Source organism: Cricetulus griseus, chromosome 10, assembly GCF_003668045.3.
Source record: "Cricetulus griseus strain 17A/GY chromosome 10, alternate assembly CriGri-PICRH-1.0, whole genome shotgun sequence".
Lineage (NCBI taxonomy): Eukaryota > Metazoa > Chordata > Mammalia > Rodentia > Cricetidae > Cricetulus > Cricetulus griseus.
The window spans coordinates 15,615,287-15,638,309 of NC_048603.1; the positions used below are offsets into that span (position 1 = coordinate 15,615,287).

Sequence of the window (23,023 nt, forward strand, 5' to 3'; positions counted from 1 at the left end):
TGATGAACCCACAAGCATCTCGGTTTGATGCATGAATCTGAGCAGACAAGTAAGATCAAAGCATGGTTTAAACTGTTTAATGCAAACTTCATTATTTCCTTTATTTGCAAAAATATGGTCTGTGTGTGTGTGAGAGAGAGAGTGTGTGTGTGTATCAAAAAAGATAAGTATACGAGGGGGGATGATAACACATAACCACAATAATTTCAAATTTTAAGTCACAGTGTCTGTGAAGGCAAAGACTGAACGCTGAGGATCGGATCCTACCTCACACACAATGCTGGAAACAAAGGGGAAAAATGGCAAGCCTGTCAGCTAGAAAAACAAAGCTCCTACCTGTTCAATAGGTGTTGTGGATAAGACTGATCAGGGGTTAAACGCAGTGGGCAGGACTGCTCAGGGGTTAATTTCATCTGTTTCAGAGTTTCCCTGACATCACAATCACTTTTTATGGCTGGGCTTTTGAAGTTGCCGCCAGTAGCCTTCCCCAAACCCTTTATCCCGTGAGGATAAAGTTTGTCAGCTTTTCACTAGTTCCAATTATGACTGCAGCTTCAGACTCTTTCCACTGGGACAGTTTCCATTTTACATTATGCATTTCAATTTTTTCTGTTTAGCATTGCATATCCTTTGACAATACATTTTGGATACTGGTAATACCACAGAGCTTGCTTTTAAAGGCTTGGAAAACTATAGTTTTTTTTTTTTTTTGTATTTAGATAGCTCTTTAAATAAAAATGACTGCTGTATGTTGGCATATAACATAATGGGCTTTAAAATGGGCTTTTCAATATCCAGTTTTTCTTCGGTTTCACCATTGCTTTATTCTGTCTTAAAGTCCTTTGAGTGCTGTTTTTTATAGAGATGTCCTTGCCATGGAGCCCATCTATCCCATTTCCAGCCTATGTGAAATGTGCTATTAAAGCATTATTTATTTTAGGCTTTATTGATTGGCTTGCTTTCAAGAATAGCATTTACATACAGTATATTATATTCAACATATGGTTACATAGTATTACTGTCATATGTGAACTGGGCATATAAATTCTGCCTTGGAATTTGTGTTTCTTGACCTTATCATGTGATCCTTATGAAATCTGGCACATAGGAACCTTTATGCTATTTCAAAGAAAATCCTGAAAGCGATTGATTGTGACGTCCAATGTATGTGGTAAAGATCAAACGCCAAGCTAGTGCGCGCTTCCCTTTTATGACTGGTGAATTTAAAGCAGGGGAATACGGAGAGCGGTCCCATTACACAGTCACGGCACACTGTTCTCTCTCCCAAATGCAACAGTCATGTCTGGTGAAAGCATGGTAACTTTGCGATGATGGGAGGCTCAACTCAGTTTGCAGGAGCTGTGTAACCTACCAGTACCTGATTCTCTTCCCAAGGTATCATCTATCTAAATGTCATCAAACGTGATTTTATCAGGTAAATTGTGGTGATATTTTGTTTATGATGTAACAGATAAAGCTTCCCTAAAGATCAGAGTGCAAAGCTAGCCACAGTCATAGAGGCAGGGCACGCCTTTAATCCCAGGACTTGGGAGACAGAGGCAGATGGATCTCTCTGAGTTCAAGGCCACTCTTGTCTAGGAGAAACAGAGCTCACACCTTTGATCCCAGTACTTGGGATGACACGCCTTTAATCCCATCCCTAGGGAGGAATATAAAGCAGGAGGCAACAGGAGCAGTGTGGTCTGAGGACAGGATCGCCCCTTTGGTCTGTGCATTGGTAGAGGTGAGAACTCTCTAGGGGCTGGCTGTTTTGCTTTTCTGATCTTCAGCTTTAACCCCAATATCTGTCTCTGGGATTTTATTGTTCATGCTGCAGTAAATACTTCCTGTTAGATCTATATAAGGAGACATTCTTCACTTAGAAGAGAAGATAACCAAGCAGTAAACACGATCATACAGATGAAAGTAGCAATGACAATGAAGAGAAACCCACTAAGTTGGTACTGAAATACTAATATAATGTGCACAACACTGCAAGGAAAACTCAAAGCAATTCATGGCAAGTACACTGTTCCATTTGTTGGAAGGTGGAAGTCTGTTGTACTTATGGCATCTAAACACTCCAGTCCACTTTCTAGAGGTAAGGACTCTGGGCAGGACATGGGTCTTTAAGTACATTGCCCGATTCACAATAATCATAATCCAAACTAGAGACTATAGAGGCTGATATTGACTAAGAAACCATGAAAAATAAAGTGTCTGGAAAGTAAGCAGATGGCATGGGTACCACTGAACAGAACCACCGAGAATGGAACAGAAACATTAGTGGGTGTCAGATCTCAGCATCGTCAACAGAACTCAAGTAGAAATCTTCTCAGAACAGCTGGACCAACACTAAGATAATCAGCAACGCCTGTTTTGGTGGTCTAGAAGGAGGCATCCACTGTCCTCTAATACTGGAGACTTTTATATGTGCAGTCCTTGGAAACAGCACACTAACTTTAGAAATCACCCCCAGGATAGAAACATCCACACCTCCTGACAATCTGCCTATCATTTTCTTCGGGCTCTTTATCTTACTCTCTGTAGGAACCACCTGCTTGCTCTTCGTACGCTTCAAGTTTTCCAACCGCACTCTAAGGCTTTGTGCAGACATACATCCTTAAACAGATGCAGGAAAGAGACTAACTTTCAAAAGGTTAGTTTTTAGGTAGCTTTGAATCTATTCCTAGTGTTTTGGGGACACGTTTTAAATTTTCACTATTTAATTCTTCAGGAGAGTACGTAAGATAGACACGGACATCTACTCACCTTTACTGTTCACCAGGGATATACAAGTTAAAATGAGGAATGCGACCTTTCACTAATTGGAACAGATAAAAGGTCACTGTTCTGTTAAGTGTGGGGACGGGCGGGGGGGGGGGGAGGGGAATGGCTGCTCCCACGAGTGGAGGAAATGACGCAGCCCGCAGTGCTTTTGCACAGACAGGACAGAGACTGGATAATTCCCCATCAAAAGTCTAAATATCCATGACCCTGGAGTCAGAAATGACTCCTGCAAACCTCCACACTCGTGCAGAAACACTTAAAAACATACAGGTTAATAATGTTCAAACAACTGACTTCAGAATAATCTGATATAATCAAATTTCAGGGAAAATGAATATCCAACTGAAGAAAAGCAAAATAAGTTGTGATGATACCACAAACACTGCAAAGAATACTGTGCCGCTGGTAAAAAGAACAGCACATTCCATAGCTGCTATCAAAGACCTTAAAATGCACTGTTTAGTTAATAAAACAGAGAGACAGGAATCGGACTTAGTAAATCCAAATATGGTCCTCCTCTCCCCCACCAACATACATTTATTTACTATTTACTTATTTTGGAGGCAGGGTCATAGCTGGGACTGTCCAAGAACCCACTATGTAGACCAGATTGGCCGGTTCCACACCTGCCCTTCCTCCTGACTGCTGGGATTAAAGGCTCACAACGCCTGGCCATTTTTTTTCTTTTTAAGTACTAGAAGTTGATTGCTCTTGAGACAAGCTTAAGCACAGGCTGACACATGGACTGTAAGTTATCCAGGATGGGTGATAAAGTGAAACAATAAGACTGGGAAGGCAGAGCTAACTCTGGAAACGTGACGTGACTGAGTGCCTCCCAGGTTGGTAAGGTTTGGGGCAGGCGCCGGTGCCTCTGAGGACAGAAGATGGAGGAGTGTCTGGCCTGCTCTGGGACAATTGCAGGGCTCTGAGTAGGCAGGGGAGGCAGCAAAACCAACTGGGAAGGGGAGAAACGGAGCCAGAACTAGCAGTCAACGCAACTACAAACGTCTAAGAAATCTAGCCAGGGAAGCCAGCAGTTGAAAGGCTGCTTCTTAAACAACACTGGAGTAACTGGGTTTAAAGTGTTCACAGACTTAACAGGTTGACAGGATAAACGAACTGACAAACATCCAAAGTGTGTTAAGTTGAGAGCTGATGGTTACCGAATGCAGAACAGGACGTGTGTGTCCTCTCTGAGTCTTAGAAAAATGTCTAGTTTATACTGTTAACAGGCCATCTTGGTGGCTGTGGAAGCAGGGTAGCAAAAATGTCTGTGAGAATTCTCGAGCAATGTTTAATTTTCAACATCACTGCACGCTCTCATGACTATGCGATGTCTAGGCTTCCTGAGTGCCATCTTCAATTTAATTTCCCCTAAGTACCATCATCAGGACTAGACAATGGGATGAAACATTACATATTCTTCAAGGCCCGTCTGTATACCTGGGAAAGTACCAGATAAACTGAGATTAAAGGATCTTGTAAAGATTATATAGAGTGACAGACAGAGACAGCTGTTTCACATTGGAAGCTCCTCCAGGCTCTTCATATGTAGTAAACGCTTATTTATTGAGTACTGGAAGCTCTCAAATTGGATAAACTGCTTGTCTCTAAGCCTAAGAAATTAGGGAAAGTTGTTTTGTTGTTGTTGTTTTGTTTTGTTTTAATGAGAAACCACGGGTGGGAAATGGGACAGAAAAGGTGACCAACTGTCATAGCCACATTTTATTCAAGGTGAGAAGTCAGTTCAAAGAGTTAGTGACAAAGCTGTAACATTTACTTTCCTTTTGGGAAGACTTGTGAAAGAAGATACTCTATTCCATCATACCAAATTGCCCAAAGAGAACAACCCAGAGAGCCTGCTTTCAATGCCTATGGAAGTCTTTACAAAAGCCAACCCCAGTTCAGTCAAACCATGGCTTTCAGGAGGTTGGTCACAGAGGAGCATCTGTGCTGGTGGACGGCTTTGCTCTCCCTCAGAGAGGCCGAGGTTTCACTCGGCTGCTTGGGAGCTTCCACTAAACCTGGGGACAGGCATCTTGGAAGTGCTGCTGTCATTTTTAATTCCTAACAGGTAGTCACAGTAAGTGTATCTTTGGTTAACATTTGGATTGCACAAAACACAACATAATTAAGGACAGACAGCTCAATATAGGTGCAGAGATCAACATCCAAAAGTTCTTTGAAATCGCCTACTTACCAAAAAAATGTGTTTATTTTTCTTTGTTCCAGCAGAGGATGCAAGGTGAATTTTTGTTATAACAAAGGTGACTTTTACTTAGGTACTAAAGGAAAAAATATTTCCTTTTTTTTTTTATAGATCTCAGTGTTGTGTCCTACTTTGAGAGCAACAAGGCAAGAACTAGATGATGAGGCCAGGGTACTGCTCAGTAGACTCCTCTAAATGCTACCCACCATAGAGGCGAAACTCTAATACTTTAATTTACCTACTTATGTGTGTATGCGTGGCTGCGGAGGCTGGAAGAAGGCACTGGGCCTCATGAAGCTGTAGTTGCAGCTGCCTGACTTGGGTGCTGGGAACAGAACCCTGGTCCTCTGAGACAACAGCGAGCACATTTAGTGGGTCAGCTATTTTTTCCCAGCCCCGCATACATTTTATGAGTAATGACTGAATTTTAAAAAGCCAAGCACATAAAAATCTACTTATTTCAAAGTTACTATTATAGAAAGGTCAAGTGGGACTCTCCTTGCCCTCGCCTCTTTCCTCTTACAGGGACTTTCCATAGGTGGCACTGGTGCCCCAGAGGGAATTGGTTAAGTAGTGCCAGAGAGATGGGCTAGTCTGGTAGCAATTTTCTCTGGGAGTTCTTTTGTTATGATAGATAAAACTAACCAGAGCCACAAATTTGTTTGGATTACACAAGTGCCATTTTCTATGTTACCCGTATCAGTAATTTTCCTCCTTCTTGTGACAGAATACTCCCAAGAAAAGCAACTCAGGGAGGGTTCCTTCTAACTCCTAGTCCCAGAGTCCAGGACATCGAGGTAAACTATTCCTGGTGACAGAGGCTCGAGGCAGCTGGTGCTGAAGCTGAGACAGACCAATGCTGCTGGTGTTCGGTTCACTTTCTACTTCTTATTCAGCTAGGACCCAGTTCTTGGGACGGTATTGCGCATAGCTACAGAATCACTTCCCATCTTAACCAACCTAGGGTAGAAATTCCCTCGGGGGCATGTCCCAAAATTAACCTGTCTTGTTAAGACTTCATAATCATGCCTGGAGGTTTGTTTTGCAGGTGATTCTAGATGCTGTCAAGGTGACAATATTAATCACTGCAACACCCTAGTCTACTGTGGTTATGAGTGCTATGAAATCATATGAAATTTCCCTAGGGTGGAAAGCTCTTGTAAATTTATGCTAATGAAAAAAGTCTAGTGAAATTTAAAGGATGACTACACCTCATTTCAACTGTATTTCCCTGTCTGCTTTTAAGCTGAGAACCTCTACATTCCCTAGGGTTGTCCACGGAAATAAAGTTGGGCACGCAAAATAGCAACCCATCAAGATTGATAAGCCATCCAAGCCAAACACGTGCTATTGGTACAGGCAAGTTACACGAAGTGGCTGTCCAAATGCCTGCGGTGCCTCCTCCTGTGACAGTGCTTTTGGTATCCAAACATGTACCTATGACTTCATGATATCTGTCCTGTGTCTGGCTGATAGAGCAAGAGAAGGCTACGGCATGGTTTACAGGTGGTTCTGCACACTCCAGGCATCACCCAAAAGTGGATGGCTAAAGGATTATGTGCTCTTTCTGGGACAGAATGCTTCATAATGGATAGAATTTCGGTGCACGTAACTATACATTTTTCTTTGAAGGAGAAATGGCCAGATTTATGTTTATATACTGACTTCTGGGGTATAGGTAATGGTTTTGCTCAATGATCAAAGACTGGAAAACTGGTGAGAAAGACATTTGCAGAGACAGGTGTAGATCCTTGCGTCCCATGCAGCTGAAGGTGACTTCAGCAGGGGAGATGTTAAATAATCAAGTAGGTAGGATGACCTGTTCTGTGGGAAGTCAACCTCTTTCGTTGGCTACTCCCATGGATAAAATGGCCATAGTAGCCAAAATAAAAGTTACGCTTGGGCTCAACCACATAGGATTCCATTCACCCTGCCTGACTTGATTATGACTCCTAATGAATACTGGATCTTCCAACAGTAGAGATCCACCCTGGATCCCTGGTATGGTATCTTTTCTCAGAGTAACCTGGTGACATATTAACTTCACTGGACTATTTCTATCAGGAAAAGGACAGTAGTTTGTCCTTCCTAGGATAGATACTTTCAATGGGTATTGATTTGATTTCTCTGAATATAATACTTCAGCCCAAACTACCACCCATGGATTTATAGAATGCCTTATTCAATATTTCATATTCCACGTAGCACTGGTTCTGACCGAGGAACTAACTTCGCAGAAGGAGAAGCGTGACAGTAGGACCATGCCCATGGAATCAATTAGTCTTAACATTTCTCCATCACCCCAGAGCAGCTGCCTTAATAGAATGGTGGAATGGCCTTTTAGAAACACAGTTATCATGCCAAATTAGGCATCTAAAAATTAAGGGCTCTGTCAGAGTTCTTCAAAAGTCAGCTTATGATTTAAACCAATATTTAATATATGATAATACTTTTCATATAGCCAGGACGTTCTGGTCCAGGAATCAATGGATAGAAATGGGAATGATACCACTCCCCGTCAACTCTACCGACCCAGGAGAGAACACTGCTTCATGCTACCATGACCTGCAAGTTTAGCCACTTTGGGCTAGTGAGTCTTTGAGTCAGGAGAGTAAGAGAGAGTTACAGTGTTAGGAGTGGTGGCTGATTCTGACCGCCAGAGGGAAACTGGTCTGCTTCTTCTCAACAGAGTTATTGAAGATCACGAATGCAGAAGATCTTTTAGGGTATCTCTTGGTATTACTAAGTTTTGTCATTGAGGTCAACGGGAAACTGTAATAACCTAATACAGGCAGGATGACAAAGGGCCCAGACACTTCAGGAAAGAGTTACAGTTCGTCTCCCCATGTTGCAGTATTTGCTAAGGGCAGAGGAAATGGATGATGGGTAGTTGAAGGGGGCGGTTATAATATCAGCTAAGGCCATATGGCAAGATTCAGACACAGGATTGTAACTGCGAAAGGCATTTCTGTTCTTTTTGTTAAGAGTGAGTGAGTGTGAGTGTGTGTGTGCAGATAGCTGTGTTCCCCAACCCATCAATTTGAGATTATTTCAGTAGATAAGCATTGCAGCTTGGCGTTATTATATTTCAGTGATAGGACACTAGAAGACTGAGTTCCTCCAGATACTTTTGACATCTATTCCAGGGAGAAAAACAATACATTTGGGTTTGTGTGTGGGAAAGTGGCACCAGGGCTTTGTCACTGTTTTGATTTGGAAATTAAGCACTACTGGGATTGCTACTTTCTTTCATGCTCCTACTGGAATGGCCCAGTAAGCCTCACTGAAGAATGTTCAATTGCTTGTCTAGCCCACGGTCCCAAAGTCTTCTGTATTCCCACATCAAACTGTAAGGCCAGGCCTGACACAGCAACACAGCGCTTCCTGGTACCTACTTCTGTCTTGGTCAATGTCTGATTGCTATGAAGGAACACTGTGACCAAGCAAACTCTTAAAAAAGAAAGCACGTAATAGTTTTAGTCCTTTTTAAATCATGGCAGGGAGCATGGTAGCATAAAGGCAGGTACTGGAATAGTGGCCGGGAGTGCTACATCCTGATCCACAGGCAGGGAGACAGAGATAGATAGACAGACAGACAGACAGACAGACAGACAGATGACAGATAGACAGATATATAGATAGATAGACAGACAGACAGATAGAAGACAGATAGACAGATATATAGACAGACAGACAGATAGACAGACAGACAGACAGATAGACAGACAGACAGATAGATACAAACATACATAGATGATAGATAGATACACATGTATAGTCTCTGTCTCTCCCTCTCCCCTACCCCCGGCCTGGCCAGTACTTTTGAAACCTCAAAGCCCACCCCCCACGGACACACTTCCTCCAACATGGCCACAGCTTCTAATCCTCATTAAATAGTGCCAACCCTGATGACTAAGCATTCAAATGCATTAGCTTCTGGGGCTATTCGCACTCAAACCACCACAGTGTATGATATACCTTTTAGTTGTCTATTCTGTCTAGTTTAATTTTCTTTATCTCTCATCTAAAATAAGAGGGATACAGTAAACAAAGGTAAAAGTAATAAGGAAGTCTGTTTACCACTAGAAGTCACCCAGCTTAAACATAGAGAGACCTCACGCATTTAAAACTCAGTGAATCGCCCAGGCTTCAGATAATCAGCACATTTTACATCCTTGTTAAACACTACAGATGGGGTGATTTCCTTCTATTTCACTTCCAATGATTACCAAAATTACATTCTGACACTCTTTTTTATCTCTTAGATGTATATGGCCTATATGTGAATCAAGGAAGTAGATAATCTTTAAGCCAAAGCAGGCAGCTTTCAATTTCCTGACTAAAAGAACAGTGTCTGGGTAGGTGCAAAGAAGACACTGAAACAAGACCCACTGTGAGCTACAAATAAGTGAGTGAGTATAGCAAAATGGCAATTCTGTTCACTCCTTTTTATTTTTTAAAGGAGGATGAAGCAGGCTTCAGGCAGCCTCAGTGCAGTATGATAAAGAACCTCAGGTGTCCCAGTAATTGCACTACACCTACAAGATTTCTTCCTTGGAGACCCGGGGACCCCACGGTTGTCACATTTCTCTGAATACTCAAGAAAAGACAATCTTTTAGCTCAGACTTTTTATGCCCAGTCAAGAATGGGTGCAACTGTGGCTTAAGAAACTGCTTAGTAGTTCAAACACTTGCTGCTCAGGGAAGCTGGGTGGTTTCCACCATTTACATGGTGCCTCATTAACTGCCTGTACCTTCCGGTTCCAGAGAACCTGGTGTCCTTCTGTCGTTGCCTTGAGTACCAGACACACATCTGGGACATACACACACACACACACACACACACACACACACACAGGAAGACCAAACACCCGATACACATAAAACAAACAAGTCCTTAAAAATGAATGTGCATTTATGACAGAGCAGACAGACAATCTGATGGGCAGCACTGTGGAGAGCTTATGCACTGGACTCAGTCTCTCTATGGAACTGAAGATGGTAAACACCAAGGGAGACCAGGGCGAGGCCATAGCTGCATCTGGCTTTCCCGGGCACAGTGCATGGAGCGCAAGTCCCTGCCGTGAGAGGCATGGCATCTCACCCACTGGGCATGGAAAGGGAAAACAAATACGTAATATGTATGCTTTTATGCTTTCCTGTATTTGATTTATGATTGATAGTTTAAGTAGCTAGCCTTCATTTGTTAGAAGGCCACAGAATCAAATTGTGTCTTTGAGGTCCCTATAGCACCTGATAATTGTGAAGGAACTGAGGTCGAGAATATGTTATGATAGTTCAGTGTCTGCTCAGAAAATAACCAGGACTCCAGTTCTGAACGGCACTGGGTCCCCGGTGAGCTGCGGCTCATGTTGCTACCCAGGCTCAGCAGACATGTAAGTGCTCCTTCACGTATACAAAGCAGTCCTGTCTCAGCCTACATCGGTGAGAAAGGGACGGGATTAAAGTGTCCGTGCTCCTCACTCTTAGAGATAAGCCCTCTGCGTCTGCGACGCTGCTCTTTCTCCTCCATGATGGTAACCAGAGGGCGATGTGTGCAATAAAAGTTCAATGCATTCCTTTTGACTTTATATTTTGTTTTGGTTTGCTCTTTCTTTGATATTGTAAATCTCTTTCCTATCTGGTAGTTCCCATGTCAAATATTTGACAGGATAACATTTGATAAAAATTCAGTACAACTTAAACACAGGTACTTGCTCTCCTATTTAATATAAGGTAGTCATACATTCATGGAAGACAAACTTAATTCTAACTGTGTATGTGTGTGTGTGTGTGTTCTTAAACTCCAAAGAGTTTAAACTCCAAAGAGTTTAAGAACATCAAAGTGTTCAGAAATACACTGAGAAGATATTGCTGTATCATTTTTATAGATAGAGGAAATTCTAGCATCAAAATTTTAGTTGCTGCATGAAAGAGACTGGGCATCAGAACTAAGATAAAGTCAAGTCTTGTGATATTCTTTCCAATATATTTCATCATATATTATTAGCTGTCCTCAATGACTGGGTCATTTCTCACATACTTTTCAATACCTTTCTCTACTTATTTGCCAAGGTGTGTGAATTAGTTTCACTTCCTCTTACAGACCAGCAAGAAATGTTCCCAGAAGCTAAATTTTCAGATAAACACTCAAGCTGTGATCCTTCTGACATTAAATTCACAGGTTAATGATAAGTCTTTCCAGGGACATTAACCACCATATTATTTTCTAAAGATACAGGTAATTCAATCCTTTTCATGAAGCCATGATGACTCAATGAAATAAAGATATGATTTATGAGGTGTAAGAAACTAGTTTATGATTTTTCAACTGTTGGTTCACTCAAATGTCCTTGGCACAAGTTCTTTGGGCCTATTGAAAGGGACATCGAGCCAACTGATGTCATTTGAAACATTTCATGTTGCACAATAGCTGTAATGACATTGAGACATATGAGTATTTTTAGCCAATTATATCACTATTTAAATAGATTTAAAGGTAGTAACAAAAATAAAAGCAGTTGCAGTAACATTAACATTTATTAAACTCTATGGCATACAACCAACTAAGAACTGCTCCTCCTGACAGCCCAAGAAGTGGCTAACGGTGTCATCCCCATGTCACACACAGAGAAACTAAAGCTCAGAGATTAAGATTAACGTGCTTACAGTTATGCAGCTATAAAAAAGCAGAGCTGGGACTAGAACTCAATACCGATTCTCTAAATGTAGAGCTCTTATTGGGTTCTACTCAATGCCTGTCTCTGTCGCGGACCTTACCTCATAACTACAGCATTTGAAAATACGGAAAAACGTCCAATGTCACATACACTGTGACTTTGATCTTTATTCCAACAAGGGTGTTAGGACTTGCTTTATTTCAGTATGATACTTTCCAATAATCTTTAATTCTTCTATTTTAATCTATCTGATATTTGAATAGTTATTATCAGCATAGAAGTTCTGGGTGAGCAAAAGAATTGTTTTCATTTGGCTTCAGAAGCAAGATCCTGGCCTGACTGTGTACTAAGGAAGTACAGGGTTGGTTAATTCCCTTAGAATGGCTGTACTCGTCCACAAATGACCAGATGGCACAGCCATTTCTTCAAAAGCAAACAAATGAACTAAAAAAGAAAACCAGCAAACAAATAAGGAAAATGACATTTTGAAGTTGCCTTAGGCTACACAGTCAAGTTATGAGGTAATTTAAAATCTGGACTTCATTACTTAAACAAAACAAATACCATTTAAAAATATTTATAAACACAACTAATATGATCATGTTGAAAACAACTACATACATCTTCATTTAAATGGTAATTGCCAACACTACAGCCGCTGCATATAAAGGTATGGGCAGAGACCTCATTTCTGCTGGACGTTGCTCCAGGTGGGCAGGGCATGAAAAAGTCTGTTGACATACTATTTTCATATTTAAAAATTTGTTGATTTATAGATGTATTATTTACTTGGGACTATATTGAGAATCATTTGTAATTAATTATTACCTGTAAAGAATGAACTCAAGATGATAAGCTAGCCTTTAAATATAAACTTCCAGCTTTAGACGAAGGAAATAAAAATACAGTGTTGCATAAACTTAATGATATAACTAGTATAATTTGGGATCACTAAGTTACACAGATTGGAAATTATACTTTATAAAATAACTTGATTAAGATAAGAACTGTTACAATTTTCATCTCACTTTAATTTTACAAATTAGATGTAGTTAAGTAGTAGAGTTTACTTGCCACATATTCTGGTTAGAATCTAACAAAATTTATATTTCATGTATATATACATATAATAAGTAAATGTATGCCAGCTATGGTGGTATGCAGCTCATTCCAAGCTCTTGAGAGACTGTGGCAGGAGAGGATTCGCTGTACTTACACTTGGGGCTACATCCCCAGATATGTAAAGTATATATGGTGTACATGAATATATAAAATAAGAAATATATAAAATACTTGTGTGTATGAGAGTGCAAATGTACATGCCATATATCCCGTGGATTGACAACAAAGACAATTTCACAGCATTTTCTAAATGGTGCTCATCTGGGCAGAAGACAGCTCAGTGGTGGCATGAGTGGAAATTGAGTTAATGCTGACCATTTCCTGGGAGCAGTAGTTATCATTATAATCTACCCAAATGACCCATGCTCACAGACCTACAGATAGTAACATATGACTCCTGCAGGAAATCACACAGTAAGTTTTTCACAGCACCAGACACTCTCTAATGGACTGGAAATTATTATTTTAAAACTGCAGAAATCCTAGTACCAGCCATAATAGAGTAAGTTCATTTCCACCTAATTTATATCCTATCCATAATTTTAAACACACACACACACACACACACAAAACACAAAAACACACAAATATACAAACATACATACATACACACACACACACACAAACACACAGAAATACTTAGGCATTCTGAAAAGTAAGAACAACACAAATTAGGAGGAACTTCTTAGCTTATGTATATGGTTCATTCTGCGGTGACTTTCTGAGTTTGTTTTATCTTTGCTTTTATTCTCTTTTCTTATAACTTTGATTTGAGAGTAAGCCCTGAGCTGTGTGCACAGCTATGGGAAGCAGATAAAACAGAAACAGAAACTCCTGGGAATTAAGGTCCCTATGGTTTCAGGAACTGGGAATGGAAACCTTGTAACCTTTCCTCTTTCCTCTTGACTTTGTGCTGAGGGCCAGTGTGTGTGTGTGTGTGTGTGCGTGCGTGCGTGCGTGCGTGCGTGCGTGTGTGTGTGTGTGTGTGTGTGAAGATGAGATGGTGACTGTGCTACTGTGGCAGGAACAAAGACATTGGAGACTGTAAGTCACTGTTACACTTATACTTCATCAGGCCAATGTACACATACTTGAAATGAGTAGAAATACAAGTTTCCAGCAGGGAAACCAAAACCGAGTTAAGTCAGCAAAAACTACCTGATCACATGGGAAAAGGTGGGACTCAAGAAAGCCTTAAGAGCTCTGTCGCACAGAATTAAAAAGTAACATTGAGGCACTACGGGGCAGACAGAGTGGTGTAAACAAACTTAAATAAATGATGTCTCCAAGTCCTCACATTTAATAGAAACAAACTGAAAAACCTAATTTACAGAATCAAGAAGCACACAGAACTTAAAATGAATAAACTCAAATAATTCAAGTTCAAACACATGATAACTGCTTAGAGAAGACACGGGTCATGAGAACCGTTACAGAAGCACAAGTGATTGTGTATTTAGAAACCAGGATTGCATTAAACACAGACTTCTCATTAGAACCCATGGAGGGCAGAAGGAGAACTGAACCTACCACTAATAGAATCACAGCAGTCTTCTGTATTCACAGAGTTTTACACAGCTTTTCTGAAGTGTCTCTCGAGAAGTACAAGCCCAGGGTTTGCCCAGGTCACTCAAGTGCCTCCTCGCATACCTCATCCCGTGAAGACCTGCATGCCCTAAACCTTTATCAGCAGCACTCAGCACAGCCATCAGGCAGCGTGAGATGGTCTAAGGATGGAGAGGAAGGACATGGAAAGGGATAAGAGGTCCTAAAGCATTAAGTGGAGTTGACTAAATAAACAGGAAGAAAAAATTTCAAAAAAGAAAACTGATAAACTTAATAGAATTATTTTCAGATATAGCAGCACATTCCAAAAATGTTCAACAGAGTTTTAATTTTGCATCGAAACTCTTCATTTGATCCCCTTCATATGTCAGCAGAATAAAACCTTCAGAAGCTAACATCAGACCCCACCTTCCTGGACTCCCCAGAGACACGTTTTCACAAGGAGTGATGCTCAGGACCGAGTGTTACATCACTCAATGTGGTAACAGTCTTAACTCTGGAATCCCATTGTCTAAGATAACTGGGTCCCCGGCATGGGTCAACCGACCTCCACTTTTTTGTAACACAAATTAATGAATAAAAAGAATTAGATGTGCACCTTGCCTCTCTGTTGTTCTGATAAACAACCATGACCAAAAGCAACCTGGGGAAGCGAGAGCTCATTTCAGCTCGCAGCTTCCAGTCTATCCTGAAGAGAAGTTGGGCAGGAGCTCTAGGGCAGGAAGAAGCAGAGGCCATGGAGGGAATGCTGCTCACTGGATTGCACTCTTACACAACCCAAGGCCACCTGCTCCTGGGTGGCATCAAAGTGGACTAAGTCTTCACACACCAATCATTCATCAATAAAATGCCCCAGACTTGCCTGCAGGCCAATCTGATGGAGGCAGCTTTTGCCAGATTGAAAACAAACAAACAAAAAAAACCTAAACATCATATATTCTTAAATAAAACAATCATTTTTGTCTTCTTAAATATCATTCTCTAAACATAATAGGTCCTTTAAAAAACTGAAACAAAGTTCTTTGTTTACATTTGCTCCACAGGATCCTCATATAAAGGATACACATGATACATATATGATATATAAACATATATGATGTATCTGAGCATATGCAGTAATGGCTTATGACCTTCATGGAAATCAACAAACAATTAAAAGCAATTGTATCAATTTTTATAATAATTTTTTTTAGTTACAAACTAACTAAATAAATACAAAAATGACCCTCCAAACTCAAACAACATTTCCATAAGAACTGCAGGTATGTTCAAAATATTGATTTAATAGAGTCATCAAGAAGCCTGTTGTTGTAGTTTGCTTTCTATTGCTGTGATAAACACCACGGCCAAAAGCATCATGGGAAGGAAAAGGCTGACAGGTAAGGAGTGCAAGGCAGGAAGCTGTGGGGAGAGGGGGCGGGAAATGGAGCAGAGACCACAGGGAAAACTACAGGACTGTTCAACCACCTTTCTTACCTAGCCAAGGCCTACCTGCTCACGGATGGAACCACCCATTGGGATAGGGCCTCCGGTATCAACCAGCAATCAAGACATACCCAAAGGCCTCTCCAATTGGAAGGCATTTCCCACCTGAGATTTTCTTTCCAGGAATGTTTAGGTTTGCATTAAGTTGAGAAACCAACCAGCATACACATCCATGATAAATTTGCTATCACTTGCCTATTGCTGTAGGAGAATAATCATTTAAATACCCCAAAACATGAGCAATGTAGGAAGACCCAACCTGTTTCTGCTTTCATTTTAACTTTGCTGCTTTTAAACTTTGCTCTTAAACTTTCTTAGAAAGTCAGCTTCATTTGACAATCCATTTTACTCTTCCAACTCATAGATGATAAGGACTCTTGACTTTAGAACTCAAATACAGAGCTGGCCACTCCCATCTCACTCTTCCCTCCTCCCACCCCTAGAAGCTGTAACACAAGAGCCATGCATATTTCTGTTAGGTGTAAAATGATTATCTCAGGACTTCCACAGACTAATGCACATGGAAGAGATTTCTTTTAGGGATATGGGAGAGCTCCACGTAAACTCTGTTTTGATAACTAAATCAGTAACAGGAGTTGATCAGTTCATCCAAGTAGACCAATTGAAAAGAAATTTCCAAAGCCCAGTTTTGAATGACAAGTTCATTAATATTTAGTTACAATTATTTAAAGCACTAAGAAAACTAGCGTTTTTTTTTTTTTTTTCTGCATCAAAGAGAATTGGTATCTTCAAAAGTCAATAGTGGCATTAACCTGGCAGGATGCTTGCTCCAGACGTTAACCTAATGTCTTCGTGGCTCTCCGCTAAAGAGTATGGATTAATCATAGATTATGGATTTGAAGAGGCAAGGGTGGGGAGATGAAGTCTGGATTACAGAATGACTAAACTATAGACCTGGAATTAACTGTCCTTGTTCACATCTTTTGTGACTATCCCATTTAGTGATAAGATAACAGAAACACAAGGATGGACGGGAAGTACTTGCGTAAGATAGCTGCTGGCTAATGAGAGGGGTGATAACAAAAGTTCAGTTTTCTGGTTTCTAGCTTAGTCATCTTTCTGTCACATAACACTGATGAAAGCTGTAATAATAAACATTTTTTAGGGCCTCCGACTTACCAGGCTTAATGCTGGGAATGATTAGCGTTAGTGCCATAGAGCTACTCATAAATAACCTCTTTTCATCACTGTTGCCCTATCAGGCAATTCCACATCCTATAAATAGCACCAGAATGCGAAGCCACAGTTGTCACAGTGTGAAGACAGGCTATATTACATAGTCACATCACTGGATGCCTTTAATAGGCATGTTCACCAGTTAAAGCGTGGAGCGGGAACCATTTGCGCATGCTGTGTAGAGAAGGACTTCTGAAGGAGACGATGGCTTCACAGCTCTCTCCTCAGAGCACCTAGAGGTAGGCAGTCAAGCTGCAGGGATGAATCTTGAGTTTGGAACTGTAGCTGTTTACCACTACAGCTGTGACTTTGGGCAATTACTTCTCTAAGCCTTACTTTTCTAGTTTCTCCGTCTGTAACATGAAACACGACATTCCTCAGAGTTATTGTAAGGGTGAAATAAAATAATGCATTAAAACAGGAAAATTCTTGGTGGGATTCTCAGTGACAGTTTTTTTGTTTTGTTTTTTTTTTTTTTTTTAAAGCAATTGCATTTTAACTACTTACAGTTTTGGTTTTCTAACACCTTTCCTCAAAGTGCTAAACTAACTTTTAAGAAAGGCAGTCATATAAAGTACACACTATCCTGGTAATGCTTGGTTATTATCAAAAATTGCTGTATTTGGATCATGTCAGGGTCTAAGTCGACGCTGGAGGAAGGCACCCACAGAATACTATGCAGTCAACCTTCTTCAAAAGGTTACTCCACTCAAACACAGGTCCACGACCTTCTCTCTGGCTTCACCTTCTGTAAATGGTTTCCACAACCTAACCCCACCCCATGAAAGAGATGCCCTTAATATTTCCTTATTCCTTTATTCTAGGAAGATATTATCATCCAAATGAATATCTTTGCTTTGAGCTCCTATAACTTTGTTGAATATAGATTTACACAAAAAAGACACAGACATATGATTTAGGAGTATACTAACAAGACAGATTAAGCCGAATCTATTTCTATATATTTGGAAAAGTGAAACCCATCATTGGCAGTCCCCATCTATTACTATGGACTATTTGCCATATGTGTGTGTAGAGACACATGCATGTAGAGACACACGCGTGTACTCACTTGCACGCGTGCGCGCGCACACACATGCACACACATGCGCGCACACACGCACGCACGCACGCACGCACGCACGCACGCGCACACACACACACACACACACACACACAGCATACCCATAGGCTGAGTTTGAAGTAAGCAAAGAGAGTGATGTGTGATTTCAGTACATCTACAATGCAACTTTGGGAAGAGGCGGTAGATGTTCCTTCCTTTCAGCTCCTCCATGCCACCATTCTCCCGTCTTTCCTCTCCCTACATGAGAGACTGTAGCTCAGTGACTTTATGGAGGTGCTGGGAATTAACATTTCTATCCTAATCTGTACCAAGGCCCAACCGATGCTAAGCAGAACTGTAGAGAGGCATCAGCTAAGCAGGCAGAAGTCCTTAGATAATACGATGATTCTGACCAATAGCAGTCCCAGCAAGGTCTCCTGTGCACTCTTATACCACAGGCTCTCGGTGATGGCAGTGTTTGAAGAAGGAAGACAGGAATGGTCAGTTAGCATTCACCAAGAGCCATGGCTGATTTAAACTGCCTGTGGGCTAACAGCTCTTTAGAGGTGAATAGTTGACCTTCAGAAGCCTCATGTGAGCTGCCAGCTGGATACCATAGACAGAGTGTTATAGGAGAGACTAGGAAGCAGCCTTGGCAAGAGCCTTTGGTTCCACACCGTCCCTAACCTTCCTGCCTGCCTTCCAGGCATGTGCTGTGTAAAATGGTTGACTTGGGAACACCTGGGAGACACGCCTTCGGGTGTTACTGTGAGGATTTTCCAGACATTTAACTGAGAAGGGAAGACCTGCCTTGAATAGGACAGGCACCATCCCAAGGACTAGAGCGGGGTTTCAAAAACAAAAAGGGAAACAGTAAGATTAAAAAGGGGGGAGGGGAGAAAGCCCCCGGAATACCAGCATCCATCTCCTGTGCTTTGATTGTCAACACTGTGTGACTGTCACCTACTATCTGTGCTACCGTGCTGTTCCAGCCAAGGTGGACGGACTGTATATATCACCTCAGACCATGAGCTAGAAACCCTTCATTTCCTCACGTTGCATTTGCTGAAACAGAAAACATGTAGCCAGTGGCTCTCTTTAATGGGAAGAACTAGCCAGCCTGACTTCCAGGTCAGAGCAGCTCTTCAAATGTCTCAGTGCTGGCCTCCATCCGTGAGGCATGACAGTAACATGTCAGACTGTCATGTGCTTGCTAAGTCACAGACCTAGGACTCACTCTCCAGTGTCTGCTGCCAAATCTTCAACTCTAGGAAAAGAGTTTGGTTCCATTTTCACTGGATCTTATTATTCAATGTTCACACAACTTAACTCTGAACAGCTTGTGTTCCTAGTCTCAACGAGTTTCAGAAGCTCTATATGGTTGTAATAATGTAAGATGTTTTGTGTTTATAAGGAAGGCGGGGTAAGGGCTGCGACTAATCCACACTGAAAATAAAAGTATCTTTAAAGTATCCTACACTCTGAAAATCTTTCTTGATTGCATGTAAAATTTATTCAATTGTAGTGAGATGAACACTAAACAAGCTTTTTATTCTTCCTTTATTTTTTTAAACAACTGTACTAATGTGGGTAGCCTACCTATGGGCCATTCCCAGTAAAAACAGCTATGATTCCAAACACTACACGTTGTGAGTACAGCCAAGAAAGAGCTCATTTCACTAGGTTCATGAGTCTGAAAAAGACTGAAATGTTCAGAGGCACAGTGAGAATGCCAACGTTACATGTTGGTACACTCCCCCAGCATTTTCTTAAACTCCACTCCATATTTACCACACTCTGTAGAGGAGAGAAGGCGTGTCTGACCCAAAAGTCTTCTGATTTGGTTTGATCACTGAGTATATTTCAAGACACTTACCTGTGCATTTGTAGTCAGGGGCTACGCCTTTAAGCACAGCATCAAAGACGGATATCTCCACTCTCTGTTTCCTGTGATGACAGCTCAGCAGCAGGGAAGGCTGGGACACAATTAAGTAGAGAAACGGATGGAGCTCTAAGTCACCGGTTCCTCTTCGGCCAGGCTGCCGGACAACAGTGACGCCGAGGGCTTGTCTGGCAGATGATCGGGTGGCTGCGTGGAGGCTTTCAAGGGAGAGAACCCTTGGTTTTTTCCCTGAAGAGAGAGAATGGCTGAAGAGATCTTCGGCAGTCATCATGGAAACGCACGCCTGGGTAGGCTTAGCCACATCGGAATCGGCTTCTGGGGGGGTTAAGGGACTCTGGCCTGTTTTCCCATCTTCCTTCTGCTCTGGTAATTTGAATCTGGGTATGGGCAGCAAGGAATAGGTCATCAGTGAGATCCTACTTGCAGTAATAAAGATGTCGAAGGGAATGAAATTGAGATTTTTCACAATCGAGGACTGGTGTGAGGGGCGGGCAAGGCGGTGCTGACTGGCGCCGCTGCACTGCTCGATCTGAACAATCCGGATCTTGACGCTGTCACTGCCGATGCCGCTGTCCTGAGCGCCACTGTATCGGGAAGAAGTTTCAGCTATGCCGCCGTCAAATGTATCCATTTTCTTCTGTTCTTGTTTAGAGGTCTTTAAGAAAAAAACAAGCAGGTATGCCGCGGTAGTTACTCATCCAGTGTCACTATACAAACGACGTTATTTCCCCCCCCCCCTTTTTAAAAGGGTCTTGCTCCTTGGCCTGGGCTAGCCTGAAACTATGCTGTCCAGACTGGCAGGAAATTCACTGTGCCTCAATCTCCCAACAGCCAAGATGCCTGGTACCAATGCCAAGAAATTCTTGAGACCAAACACCAAATGTGCATTTCCTTCATTAAACTGCACTTCCGACTGTCAGTATTTCTCACTTTATATTAGCACAATAAACCAGTTTTAAAAATGTTACCCCAAATAATTACGTTAGCAGTCTTACAACAAGCTCCCAAATAATAAAACAAATGGTTCCAGCCACCAGTCATCGTTATCATTGGTGAACACATGGCTGAAGGTTGCACTCTGGTTTTCATCCTTATTATAAAACTCATTTATGGGATTTCTGAACAGTAAAAAAAGAGGGAAAATATAAGAAGTTCGGACTTTGAGGACAAAGATCATCAATTTAAAATAAATATATGACATTTTAAACAAAGATGTTAATTTTTCTTTCTCTACACAGCACTTGGGAGGGGGTAAAGGTGAGTCAATAATTCAGTGAGGAGAGCCTTTGAGGGTAGGTTTTCCCTAGTGCCTTCCATCAATGACTCCCTGTGAAGAAGCAGATGGGTGGAGTTGCTCTGAGACCTTCAGCTTCTGCTTCTGGGAACCCTAAGTATGTAGCAGGCACTGATCGTTTCATTTGCTTCTCTTTGAAGTGATGCAGACTAATCCATATAAACATGGGGAACCCACAAAAATAAGAAAAGGAAAACAAACCTTCCCTATCCCCACTGTACTAGCAAGTATCACGATTACTTAACAGATTCGGTTATTTCTCTCTGTTACTCAGACCCTTTTGTGGTTATGATCATACCCAAGGGCCAGATTTGGAAGCCATTTCTAGACAGTGTAGTACTATCCTTGTAAGTTGCTTGCTTCTGTGGCAGGGGCTTGCTATGTAGCCCACACTTGCTGTGAGCTCTCTGTGGAGCCAAGCTGGCCACACACACAAATACATACATACTTTCTTGCTTCTTCCCCCCCCCACCCCCCCTCACACACACAGTCTCTCTCTCCCTCCTGTGCCTTAGCCTCTTGAGTGTCACTTTAAAAGAACTTGCAAAACATTGCAGAGCACTTCATTTAATGTTAGTAATGATTTTCCTACATAATTTGGGCTTTTAATTCTTGCCAACATGCATCGATGAGGAGTGATAAGAATTTTTAGGACAGGTTCCCAAAAGTTAAACTATAGGTAAGTATAGGAAAACCTGTTAGGTTATTGAGTATTTCCAAACACATTTCCAAAAGGACTGCACTAGGCTCCAAGGCCACTTGTGATGGAGAAATATTGCTAAAGCCCAGTGTAGTTACTAAGTGTTACTGGTTAGTTTGTCAAATGCTACAAATTACTGTAAGTTGATTGCCAAAGACTCTCTGTTCAAGCATTAAGTAACTAAAAAAGATGTGAGCAAACACAAGAGCTTTTCCAACAACACTTATCTTGATTCTACAGAGCTGACAAACAGAAGACCACTGTCTATTTGGAGTGAAACAATGTAGCCCTACTCTTAGAGGGCACCATGTTTCCTGAAGTCACTCTGTCTAGTCTGTGTTCTTGCCTTGGCCACAGTGCCTCGCTGTGCTGGCCACACCCGGCAAAGAGTCATCCATCAACACTTTCCCTTCTTCACGATCTTAGTACTCCACACATGCCTTCTACAGCATGAATTTTATCATGCTAAAATGTGCTGTGGTGTTATTATCAGGTAGTGTTAGAAAAATATGGTTAGATGATGGACTGCGTTCGAACCAGAGTACCCACAAAACCATGGGACTGAAAAATTGCTGTGTCATCTATGATGCCCTGGGTATGCTACTTCAATGGATTTCTCATGTACGTGACATGAGTGTGAAGAAGCCTACTGTATTCTCAGTCACATAAAAGTACAGCACATTGCAAACAATCATACTGCACAGAATACAATACATGATTATGTGAGTCTGCCGCTGTTTTCACTAAACGACATTTTACACTCTGGGTTCAGTATGCACCCTGATTACAAAAGGGTCATGGTAAAGAATATGCTTTTGTGTCCACAGTGGCATTTTACACCCTATATTTACTTTCTTTCTTGATTGCATTATTTTCTCTTATGTTGGTTAATTGTGCCTCCAAAACAATGGGCTATTATACACACACACACACACACACACACACACACACAAAGACACACACATACAAGACACACACACACACACACACACACAGACACACAGGCACACAGAC

General features: G+C 41.5%; 1 protein-coding gene across 4 annotated transcripts in view; it reads right to left on the reverse strand.

The window, feature by feature from the left end:
• Positions 1 to 23,023, reverse strand: part of LOC100763509 (vacuolar protein sorting-associated protein 13B) — a 437,125-nt gene that overhangs the window by 155,770 nt on the left and 258,332 nt on the right. For all 4 annotated transcript variants that reach the window (XM_027431500.2, XM_035449622.1, XM_027431502.2 and 1 more), the window contains one exon: positions 19,989 to 20,670. In XM_027431500.2, coding sequence (XP_027287301.1) covers positions 19,989 to 20,670 — 682 coding nt within the window. The remainder of the gene's footprint in view (positions 1 to 19,988; positions 20,671 to 23,023) is intronic.